Source organism: Coturnix japonica, chromosome 1 (genome assembly GCF_001577835.2).
Source record: "Coturnix japonica isolate 7356 chromosome 1, Coturnix japonica 2.1, whole genome shotgun sequence".
In the NCBI taxonomy this organism is placed as follows: domain Eukaryota; kingdom Metazoa; phylum Chordata; class Aves; order Galliformes; family Phasianidae; genus Coturnix; species Coturnix japonica.
In genome coordinates this window covers 92152561-92165069 of record NC_029516.1, presented here as the reverse complement: position 1 = coordinate 92165069, position 12509 = coordinate 92152561, and the positions used below count along the sequence as shown (strand labels likewise).

The window sequence follows — 12509 nt, the reverse complement described above, 5'->3', positions numbered from 1 at the left end:
AAAATATCAGGTCTCAAGGATTTCAAATCTTGGAAGCAAATACACTGTTCTAGTAAAGGAATGTTTCCTTCCATAAGTAGTATCATCCATTTGTGCTGGAATTTCCTAAGCATCCTCTGTCCTTCCTCAGGTTTAAAGCTTTTTTTCCCCCCTCCACATAGGGCTTTTCAATCCCTTTTTGTATAATCTAAGCATTTCTACAAAGCACTTTCACTGCAGGAGATGAGGACCTATTTATCTTTAGAAGACAGACTTTAATGAGTACCAAACTAGCCACAATTAGGCACTACAAAGAGATTCACAGTAACAGGTAGAATGGCTAATTAAACCAACCACATCCAAACATCTCATTTTCAGAAAAAAATTAATAATAAAAATCAAGCCAGCATTGTCACCTTATATCTTCCACTGAAGGAAATGATAATCTGTAGCTTAAAAAAAATGTGTTACTGTCTCAGAAGCAGACTTTCACCTAAAATATACTTCTGTACTAATGTGGATTGGGTGCAAGAACAGCTCCTCACGGCAAGCTTTTAAAGAGGGCTTTGCACAGGCCTCCTTCCATTCAACTTATGCTGACTTTGGAATAAACTATGACTTCATTCTAGCTAGCATGTCCATTAAACAAAGTGTATATACATAAGAATCTTTCCAAAAACAGTAGGATACTCTTTAAATGGAAATGTCAGATTTGTGTGATGCTTTGTGAATTTAGGATTTGTGAGGAGACATTTTCAGCAGCTGAGGGTGAGGTGTCACTTGACTGAATTCCACTTGAATCGTGAATTCTAGGATTGCATCTTGTTAGTGATCAGGAGCACTGGACTATGCAGCAGCTTTTTTCCTCACAACGCTATAGAACAGTTTCTTTGCTAATACAAGCTGCAAGTACAACGACCACTTCTCTCCCAGCCAAAGAATATGGTGATCTCTTCCAAATCATCTGCATGCAGTTTGCCAAATTAGCTCATCCAACTTTCATTCACACATGATCCCATAATACTGCCAAGTTTGCTCAACAGTCTCTTCCTGCCAGGAGCAGCTAACAGTTACGTTTGATGGCTATTACTTTCAATCAATATTGTGGTTTACAATACAAATACGTGCATATAATGTGTCAAGAAGAGCAAGAAAAAAAATAAGATGTTTTGCATGCTGGAAGATGGAGGGTGATTAGAAGAAATCCGCCGGAAAGTAGAGCTAAGAACAATAGGTCACAGTATAGTAGGTGCCAAATTTTCCTCAAAGGGAATGAAGAGGGTAATAATAATAATAACCACCGTAAAGTCTTCATCCCATTAAAAGCAACACAAGCAAAAAAACATATGTGTATTCAGATTAGAAAACATTAGAAGAACAACTCTGTAATGTTACACAGGAAACAGGAATAAACAGAGCAGCTCTGTTCTGTATTTATTTTTAAAATCAAGCACGCATGTTAACTCAGTGATCATCACAGCTTCTCTACAGAAGAGATGTGTCGGGAGCCACATCCTTGAGAATATCTGGGAAAGGTTAGCTAACAAGCAGTTCAGCTGCTTTGTGTCAGTAAGGCAAGCTTGGGAAGCAACCTAACATTCCCAATTCACTAGTTTGAAGCTTCACGTAACATGATTTGACTATCTTGTCAGCAGATATCTAAACTAAGAAAGCACCAGCTGTTTCACTGTCACAAAAAAAAAAAGTCACCAATTCTGTAACAGAAAAAACCACCCCACTCTTGGGGAGAGAACAACTGCATGGAAGACAAATAATCTTGACATAACTTAGAAACAAAACTAATTCCTATCTCAATGTGCTCCTGGTAGTCATTATTATTTTTAAGCCATCAGATAATTTTAAAATTAAAAAAAAAAAAAAAAAAATTAATGATTTCTAAAGCCACATAACAGTCTATGTTAAGATGAAGATGATCTGACATATTTACATATTTATTTCCACTGCTGTTGCAGGCCTGCTCAGCTTGCATTGAGACTACATGGTACCAGCTAGCATCAGCAGTTAGGAATGGTCAAGAAACCAAGAAAGGGAACAAGATGGTCTGTTGAATAATAGATAGTTACCTGCATTTCTCTCCTATAAGAGGAACTCATTGCCATCTAAGTTTAGCTGAAAGCACACTTGTTACAAGAAGCCCATAAGCTATTATGCTTTATGTTTGAGTGCCAAGTTATGTTTTATGGCAGCTAAGGACCAGGTACCTTACAAGGCAAAATGAATTACTCTTTCACAAGTGCACACACACACATAAAGAGTACCCACTTTAGGGCTGACAGATATGCAACTCCTTATAGCCAAGTCTACATATACCTTCCATTTAACCAGTTAGCCAAGCCCCATGACACATTTAGCTATAGGAGTTGGGTTTTTTTTTATACCATCTGCCCACCTTTTTACGCTTCCCATCCCAAAGCAGAGACAGCTATAGGTCATGAATTCAGAATCCAAAACAATCAGATTTATACCACATTTCTGCTTTTAAGACTTTGTCCGCACAGATATGGCTCCAAAAAACTACAGGGATTCAAATGCAGCATTCCACAGCAAAATGACGCTGTTATTTTGTTTTTCTTCTTCTGATTTTCACGTGGTTAGCCCCATCCCAAAACTGAAGTGTAAATCTTAGGTCACTAACCTGTTAACACTGGAGACACAATTACAAGTACTATGCCTGTAAGCAGGGCTACCAGAAATCAAGTCTACTTATATATGCACATATTGCACACAAATGACACATAGTTCTACTATTATTAATATTGTCTTATTCTCCTTGTATTCATGCAACATGAAACAATTCAGTTTCAAAAGAAAGACAAATCCCTCCCTATCCCTCCTGCTGTATTTTGTTCAATGCTTTTAGCTTCTAATCTCTGCTGGAAGCCACACATTGCTTCAGTAATGGTCAGCAGATATGCTCACTACCCAGCCTACTCTCCCACACACTGCTCTTTTGATTTGAATAAAATAAAGCACACACTGACATACAACTGTTACAAGTGACAGTAAGATTCACATTTTCCCAACTAACTGGATGAAATTAAAAATCATTTTATTAAATGTTTGGCTAGTCATAAAGACTGCTCTCAGCTTTCCAAAGTAGTGTAAAACAACGTTTTAAAGTAGACTTTGTTGCATAGATATTTAGTTCAAGCTCATTAACAGTAAATGAAGTATCTGCCTTAAACATTTATGATATTTTTGGAAGAAAACACAAGTTTTCTGGGATTTCTTTCTTGGATTGAAGACTATCCTATAAGGTAAGAGAAAAAAAAACCAAAAACAACTCTGCACTGCTTTATTGTTCCCTGAAAGGCACGGAGTTTGCTTTAACTCAATACAAGCATTCTGCACCTGCAAGTCTCTCAGCTGTATATATGAGAATCTGCCAGACCCATTTCTCTATTTACATAACTTGGAAGAGGTTTGCACGAGCTTTAAATAAGTCTGAATGCTTATAAACAGATATCACTTCCTTACTCCCTCACAGAAGTCAGCATGTTCTCCCAGCAGCTATTTGTGTTAGAAAGCCAGTAACATATTGCAAAATCTGGACATGGCCTCAGAAGCAATGCTTTTGCTTCCCCCCCACTCAAAAGGGGGAGATAAAGATCTGAAGTGAAGAGCAACTGCAATGCATTGTTAGAGAGCTGAGGACTCAGCTAGAGATACAACTGGAACTCATATTAAGAGTCATAGCAACAGGAGCTGGAAACAGTTTTTAATCACTATCTCCATATATGCTGCTGATTCCATGTAGAAAAACAGCTTTTCCAGATGACTCCTATGCCCCAGAACATTATTTACTGAAAGGCTCAAAATGAAGTACATTAAGTTCTGGAAGGACCCCAGAGCCGTCCCTTCAACAGCGCTTGAACTGAACATGCAGAGAAGAATTGCATCTGCTTCTTATACTTAATACATTTAGGGAGACTTCTTTATCAAGTAGCACTGTTTGAATCAATCAATGTCCAGGATGTCAATGTTCTACAAAAAAGGGGAAAAAAACCCACAAACAAATGTAGTTGACTTAAAATGGAATTACGTGAAGGCTTCTTAAGACTGTATGACAAGAGGGAAAAGCTTACGCTAACGCAACCTCAAGCACTGCTTCTCAATGTGTAAGCATACGCTGTGGTAGGCATCTGCTTATTACTCCATACCTCCTATTCCAGGCAGAAACTTCTGATGTTACCAGCAAAACTGGAGTCCCTGAATTTGTCATCTTTACTAGTCAATCCAATACTACAAAAACAGCATCTTAAAAACCTTCTGAGCTCTTACAACTACCAGGCTGTCCCAATCTCCCTCTTCCTCTTCTACATTTTCAACTGCTCTATTCAATATACAAACACTGATTTATTTCAGCGCTTATTTACCTTCAGGACCTTTTCAAGTGATTACAACATATATTTGTATTCGTAGACCACATTACACCTGGGAGGAACATTAACTTGGTCAGCTGCAAGTAGCAGGGGCATTCACTGTAAGATACAAAGAAAACCTCAAATACTGACTGAAAATAAAACATTTCATTAATTCATTCACATACAAATATTTACTGGCATTTAGTGTTTATTTAACATCTGTTTAATTTAGCAGCATTTAAAGAGTCACTGCTAGAAAGCATGTTTCTGACTTAGAGTGCCACCGAGCACTCTCAGAGAAACTTCTCTATTACTACTGGGCCAAGCTGCCTTCCCAAATACAGACACGCTACCCATTGTTATTAAATACCCAGGACAGCCTGCTTGAAGCCCAGTTTTGGAGCTGCTCACCACCAGCAGTCCAAGCAGTACCAAAGGTGCCCCGATGCCTTGTCATGCTCTCAAAAATCTGTCAGTTCATGAAACAAGACCTACAAACAAGAGTCACGAATTTAAGGGAGATATTCTCATCCTCATGACTGACCAGCTTACAGACTGGGAGAAGGGGCAGAAAAATCAGTCTCGATGGTCAACAGCCAATATTTACTTCTGCAAGCCATTTCACAGAAACGGGGTACTGAATCACAAAACAGCCCATAACATAAACCTAAACACATCTACACAGTCTAAAATGTATTGTTCAAGATGATGTAGTTTTGCTTTTTTATTTGCACCAGCAGAGCTACTAGAGAGCTTGAGTTATAAACCAGGGCTTCCCAGGAATTTCTCCCAGTTCATATTGAGCATTCTGGGATAACTTACCTAATCATTACCTGGTAACAAAGCAATTCTGTAATCCAGAAAGATTCTGAAAGAAACTGGATGCCTCCTTTGATTCCTGTTAGCCAACAGGTGCTACAGTCTCACCAGTGGTTCAACAACTACTCCTGTTGTTACACTGCTTGCTGTTGCTCAGAAATGGCTATTTTTTCCTTCTTGCATCTCCAAAATCTCCTTCACCTCACAGTGCATGCTAGGAAGTGACAAGTGAACGGGACCAGATGTTCAGCTGCCAAGCTTACCTTCTGCCAGTATTACAAAATAAGCACTCAAGTGCTCAACGATATCCTGTGAGCACTAAGGTGACTTAAGCCTTATGAGGAGGCCTTATGAGGAGAGGCTGAGGGAGCTAGGATTGTTCAGCCTGGAGAAGAGGAGGCTCAGGGGAGACCTTATTGCTCTCTATAACTTCCTGAAGGGAGGTTGTAGTGAGCTGGGGGTTGGCCTCTTCTCTCCTGTAATCAGTGATAGAACTAGAGGGAATGGTTTTAAGCTGTGCCAGTGGAGATTCAGGCTGGACATTAGGAAGTATTACTTCTCAGAAAGGGTAGTCAGGCATTGGGAGGTGGTGGAGTCACCGACCACGGGAGTGTTCAAGAAACGTTTGGATGTGGTGTTGAGGAATATGATTTAGCCGGGAAGTATTGGTAATGGTTGGACTAGATGATCTTCTAGGTCTTTTCCAACCTTGATAATTCTGTGATTCTGTAAGCCACTGGAGACTTCCAGAAGAAAGCGTGGCTTTGGAAATACAGGTGAACACAAGCACACATGATCATCCAAGCGTTGCTCCAGCTTCATTTTCTATCCCATTCTCCTTTCCCAAACACTAGCATTCAGGAAACATATCATTTGTCTGGATTACAAGACACCATAATATTTGCTTAAAGCTTCCTGTGGTAGAATTACAGCAAAGTAACGTACAACACTTTGAGGAAGATGTGGCAGGCTTTTCTGCAGAAGTGTTATGTTAAAAGTGATAGTTCTCTGAGAATTGATCAGGATGGAAAAAGACATGCCAGAAAGTAAAAAAACAGTCTTATAAAATTAGCTTTTCTTGGGAAGAAAAGGTGAACTAGCAATAAGAAAATTGCCAGTACAACTTTCAGTTGTTTCAGAAACTTTCAGTTTCCACATAACATTTCCCTAAGTTTCCATTAAAGCAACCACCTGGCTAGATATTAGCCACCAAATTGGAAAGGGATAACTTAATTGGAAAGGGATAAGATAACTAAGATAACTTACTAAGTTCTCACAGCAAGGAAAAAATCTCAGTCAACCAACTTCAGCAGAAAGATAGTCTGTGGCAAGTGGTTGTGCTTGATATTGGTTTGTAGCTTCAGGGAAACCTTAATTCAGCCATTCTGTAAAGCCCTGGCAAAAGCTTGCAATGGCAAATACAAATTTAATTGTTTTGATATAAATACAATTTAACTGATGAGTGGATGCTTAATAACCTTCCTTTATGTAAGCTTTTACGCTGAACTGACCTCTGTTATTGCTAGGAGAAAGCACGACACCAAATCCTTCTTTCTCTGAGAGAACTGTTAAATGAGAACGCCAGTCGCAAGGAATCAATTAGAAAGAGATCATCTTTAGAAATGTTCTGAGAGAAAGATGACATTTTACAGTGCTGATGGAAACTGACTGAATCGTAACAAACATTTAGATTCCAATTTCAGAGTTATGTTACTAGTTACTGATTCTCCAAATGCAGACAGTCCAAACTTTCACCTCCCCACCTAACAAGGAAAGCTTGCTTACTGCTACTGCAGAAGATTTACATGCATGTCACTGTCTCTAATGAAAGAGCATCACTACTATTTACTCACGTGAAATGGAATGAGAGCTGATTTTCCTGTATATTAGCCACACAAGATGATTTTTCCTTACTTAAAAAGAGTTGTCTTGCTCATGACTACCAGCACTTGGGGGTACCCCCTGAGGAAGCCATATGTAAAAGCTGTCTTTAACAACTTCACCTCACTTCTTTAGAAACAGGTTTGCACACGTGCTTTCCCAATAATATCTGGAGTTAGACAGCGGCCTCTGAAAAGCTTGGTAGCTCTAAGCTGTGAAAGATGATCCTGCAGATTTTAAGTCAGTCAGCTGAAGAGAAGATGTGAAGTCAAAGTTCAAGCACACATTCTTACTCATTTGTGACACAATCAGCCAATTTCTGTAGCAGAATCCAGCTGCCAGCGTGCTGCTGCCAAGATAGTCTGCAGCAGGAAATACAAATATTATATTATCACTAAAAAAAACAACAACAACAAACTTGGTGTAATTCAGTTAAATAGCCAACATGAAGACCTCATCGAGGCTCAATTAGATCTGCTATTAACAGAGGTAATTTTAGCTCTCATTATCAATGCCATATGCCCTATTGTAGTCACAGTTACCAGAAATACACGTCCTATTACGTGAACAAATAACTGCAGCACTGAAGCTGAGAGAACAGGACCTTAGAGGCCAAGAAACAGTAAAAACAAGTACTCCAACTCGAATACAATCACCTTCAACAGAAAAAGGGAACTGTGAACAGAGCCTTGCAAATTTAAGAAACTCCATCTCACCTTAAAATGGACTCTAATTTAGAAATTAGAGTAAGTCCTTATTAAGCTAATCCAGCAAACACAGAGGGCTTGACAGGAGACGGGGGGTCAACTTGAAGAATATCATCATATATAACAGGGAAAACATAGTTTAAAAGACTTCCAAACAATGCTATTTTGTACAGCTAATGCAGTCATGTTCTCTGAGTTCTTTGAGGAATGGAGATGTGACTTTTTTGACCAAGAACCTCTGTATCTGTCTGAAAGATTCTAGGGTAGTATGGTTAGGCTGCAGTTGGACTTGATGATCTTCAAGGTCTTTTCCAACCTATGATTCTAAGATCCCCAAGCACTAAAGAGTGTTTGTTTTAAAGCCAATACTAAGAAAACTACATCCTAGCCTTATTTATTGCTGAATCAAACTACCCCAGGGAGCTCCACAAAATGTTTATGTAAGATCACTATTTATTGCCTCCGCATTGTCCTCGCCCCGACACATTGCACTGCATTTGTTTTCAGCATCATAAGCTTAAATTTTAATTCTAACTTACAGTAATGCAAAGAAATTAAAAAAACCAAAAACCCCACACCTGGAAGCTCCACAGAAGAGCTAGTTCATCAGTACGTACCACCTCCCCAGCTGCTGCCATGACTATTAATAGCAACAACTTCTGTACGTTTCCTAACTCACACCAACAGAGCTCACAAATCTTAGCCTGCTCACCTCTGAAAACATTCACAGGCAGCATCATTTTATGGAGCTCACACAGATTGAGACTGTATGACTGACGGTCTCTAACTCCCCTTACTTTCTCCTAAATTAAAGATGAGAGAGGCTTTAACTCGGAGAAACCACTCCTTCTTTGGAACATTAGCATTTCTTACTAGGCTCTCACTGAAAAGACCTCAGCACTGTTCTTGGCTATGCTGACTTCCTATGGCCAGATTATCCAGCTCTTAACTCATGCAGCTGAATTACCAAGCAAGTTCTGTACAGTTGCACTACAGCATAACCCTCATGCTCTTCTAGCATTAATCTAATTCTTTCTTTTCCTCATTAGCTTTTGCCCATTCCCCGCTAACTCTGCAGCATGTTGGGATCCGGACCCACACTAGAAACAACTCAACACATACATCTGACACGAAAGCCAGCATTACTCAGACTTATTGTCAGCATGAGCACACTGGAGCTCCAGGAACAGCAGCAGACTCCCGACAGCTTTCTCTGTCTGGATTTCCTCCAGCTCACAGAAACAATCAGCATTTGCACACCCACCTGCAGCCACTTTCTTCATGCAAAAAAACTCCATCTTAGCACACTGCTGGTAAACTGAGTTCTCTCCACCTGGCATTTTTTTTTTTGGGAACAGTGACAGGAAGAGAGAAAAATAAGTGTATGCCAACAATTCAGTCAGCAGACCTAATGAACTGCCTTCAACCCACCCTGTGGCATTTCCATGCTGACCACAGCCAGCAGTATCAACACACAAAACCCAACAATGAGCAGCCTGAAAATGCTAAACCCACTCACTTACTCACTAAATAAATAAAACACAGTAGCCTTATTTAATTAGATATGCCCACGAAACTAACAACAAATAAAGAAAAAAGATCAAAGAACCCTTTTTTGTCTTAAATTCACTGTGTGATAGAGGAAGCCACCCACCTAACAACCCAGGTTCTTCATAAGGTCTTGTACAGGTAAAAACAAAGGAAAACTGCTACCAAACCAGAGAACAAGCATAGTGTACATCACTTGAAGGTCTGTCCTCTCAGAACATTAACAATCATTAACGTATGGAAAAGATCATTAAGTCCAACTGTCACCACGCCCACATCCCTCAGTGCCACATCCACACAGCTCTTAAACATCTCCACAGACAGTGCCTGCACCTCACCACTCCTTCTGAGAACAATCTTTTCCTAATATTCCAACCTGAACCTCTCAAGGTACAACTTGAGGCCATTCCCTCCCATCCTATCACTGTTATCTGGGAAAAGAGGCCAACTCCCACCTCACCACAACATCCTTTCAGGTGGTTGTAGAGAGCGATGAGCTCTCCTCTGAGCCTCCTCTTCTCTAGATTGAACAAACCCACCCTCCCTCAGCTGCTTCCCATCAGACTTGTGCTCCAGACCCCTCACAGCTCTATTGCCCTGTACACACTCCAGGGCCTTCTTGGGGAGGAGGGGGCAAAACTGAAAACAGTTTGGTGAAGACAGAGGAAAAGAAAACCAACCACCAAGCCAAAGAACTAGCAGAGTCACTTTGAGTCTGCCCTCCTCTAAAAAAGGTCTTCCACACACAAATTTATGTTAGATGAGCAGGAATTAAAGTTAAATGCAAGAGTGCCCTACTGAGCAGCTGGAACAGGCAGGTCTCAGGTTCTCACTTTGTTAGCAAGATAACATGACCTATACAATTCTTTTTCCAGGGCATCCTTTCCACATATTGTCTCTTTCCCAAAGGCAGCAATGAGACACAGAGCACACAAGAGCAAAGTCAGATGTGATCCAAAAGCACCAGCCTCTTCAGATGACTGGCACTATGAACACCACATATTCATTCACTGCTTCTCTGCAGCTACTCGGCCCCGTGCTCTGTTTTCACTTATTTCCATGTGCTTTCTGGGTGGGTCAGCTTTTGCCAACTTCACATCTCTCCGCCTGGTTTTTCAACGAGTTAAACGGGACCGTAAACGCTCTGGTAACATCAGTCTGCTCCAAAGCAGCGCTACCCGCAGAAAGCACGTTTCTGCCACTTGCCCGTTCATCTCTTAGGATCCCTTCCCCGTAGGGCACGCGGCGCAGCCCGCATCCTAACACTCGCAGCGCCGCACAGAGCGGTCAGCTCGCCTTAAGGCTGGAGCGACTCAACATCCGCGCCAGCCCCGCGGTCGCTGCCCCCCAGGGCGATGCAGGGACCCGCGCCCCAGCCGGGCTCCCCCCGCGGCGCCCTCTACTGCCCGCGGGGCAGCTCCTGGCCGCCACCCGCCTCCGCGCCCCGCGTAGCCCGAACACAGCAGGCGGCCCGGGGGCTGCGGGAGCGCTCCCTGAGGCAGGGACAACTGTATACGCACACCCACACGTGCACACAGACAGACGCGGCACCGAACGTGCTCCCAGGGAAGAGGCGCGGCAACTTACAGTAGAGGACCCCCAAGTACCCGAGGAGCAGCAGGCGGAGGCGGCGGCTCGCCATCTTCCCGGCAGCGGCCGCTTCCCGCGGGCGGCAGCGGATAATCACCGCGGGGCGACGCCGGCTGCGGCGGGGCGTGGGGCGCGGCCCGGCCGGCGCGGAATGGAACGGAACGGAGCGTAGGGGAGAGAGGGGGCGGCCCGGCCCGGCCTCGCCTCAGGCGGCCCCCGCAGGGCTGCGGGGCTCTGCGCTCGCCCCGGAGCTCCCCTGCGGAGCGGGACCCGAAGGGGCGGTGCCGGCCGATAGGGCAGATCCAGGCGGCGCCGGGGCAGCAGGTGGGGAGCGGGCGGTGGGCGCCGAAGTTTGCGGCTGTCAGGTCCTTCGCGTCCCCGGGCTGTACGGGGCGACCCCGGGCCCCGAGTCGTCCTTCAGGGCTCGTAGCCGTGCCCACTTGTCAGCTCTCCGTGACCGTATGTTCGTGTTTACGTGTGAGTTCACGGGCGTTGGCAGCGGCAGAATAAACTTTGGCTTCGATTACAAAAAGCTTAAACTTCTCCCTCGAGAAGCTCACCGTCACTGCTTGTGTTCGCTTCTGCTCTCACACCCATCCAGGATGGAGAGGAGCGGGATGAAAACGGGTGTCACAGTGTGAATGGTGAAATAGAAGTGCAGGTGGATGCTCTGGGCAAAAAGGGAGCAAGGTGACAGCAGGGAGCACCTTCAGACACAAAGCTCAGTCACAGCCATCCATCACACCCGTGCAGGGCAGGATGCTGTGTGCGTGTGTACGCCAGCACAGCAGGGCAGCACGGTCACCTCTGCAGCCTCCTGTCTTGGCTCTTTATACTTGGCTTGTAAAGTTGTTCATTAAATATGCAGGAGGTGCAGTGGCCTTTTAAATTTAGGAATCGGGGAAAACAACTCATCACAACCAATTCTGCATCCGAGTCGTTTCTAATGACATCTTAAAATACACTAGTGATGTGATATGGTTCTGTAACAGGAAAAGTTTTACAAGTATTTCTGATGATCAGTGCAGCAACACTGGCTGCATTTTTAGACTGTAGCAAAATGGGGAAAGATTATTTATAAATGAAGTATCCGGCAGCTCTTTTAGTAGCAACCAGAGGATTAGGATGAAACTCTTCACATCAAAATCTGAGTCTATCAATCAAGTGCAAAAATGTATGTAGAATACAAGCAATATTTCTGCTAAAAAAACCCAAAAAAACAAAAAACAACACCACATTTATGTATGTATATATGTATATACATACACACACGTACATATGCAATAATCAATGCAAATAATCATGTCAGTGATAGGTAAGAGAGGAAGATGCCTATGATTCCACTTACAAGCATGTAATGCAGGGGGAAAAGTACCGCTCCATGAGAACTGGCTGTCTGGTTAATGGTTAAAAGTGGAAGATTTAATTCCTTTGTAATCACTCATATATCACAGTTTACAAATACCAAACTAGAAGACATGAATGGAAGAGCTAATGAATAGTCATCTTCTCACTGCCATCAAAAAATGAAAAGAAGTTTAAAGCCACGCTTCCCAGCTGCATCCCATTCAGGCATAAGCCTGACATGCCTCAAGCCTAC

At 42.8% G+C, this 12509-nt stretch overlaps 1 protein-coding gene across 2 annotated transcripts in view; it reads right to left on the bottom strand.

Annotated features, from left to right (window-relative positions):
• The window catches only part of JAM2 (junctional adhesion molecule 2), a 29350-nt gene extending 17976 nt beyond the window's left edge, over nt 1-11374 (bottom strand). The window contains exon 1 of one of the 2 annotated variants that reach the window (XM_015880793.2): nt 10907-11374. In XM_015880793.2, the coding sequence (XP_015736279.1) occupies nt 10907-10961 (55 nt within the window). In that variant the 5' untranslated portion in view covers nt 10962-11374. The remainder of the gene's footprint in view (nt 1-10906) is intronic. The other variant, XM_015880784.2, reaches the window with a different exon arrangement.
• Between the last annotated feature and the right edge of the window lie 1135 nt (nt 11375-12509).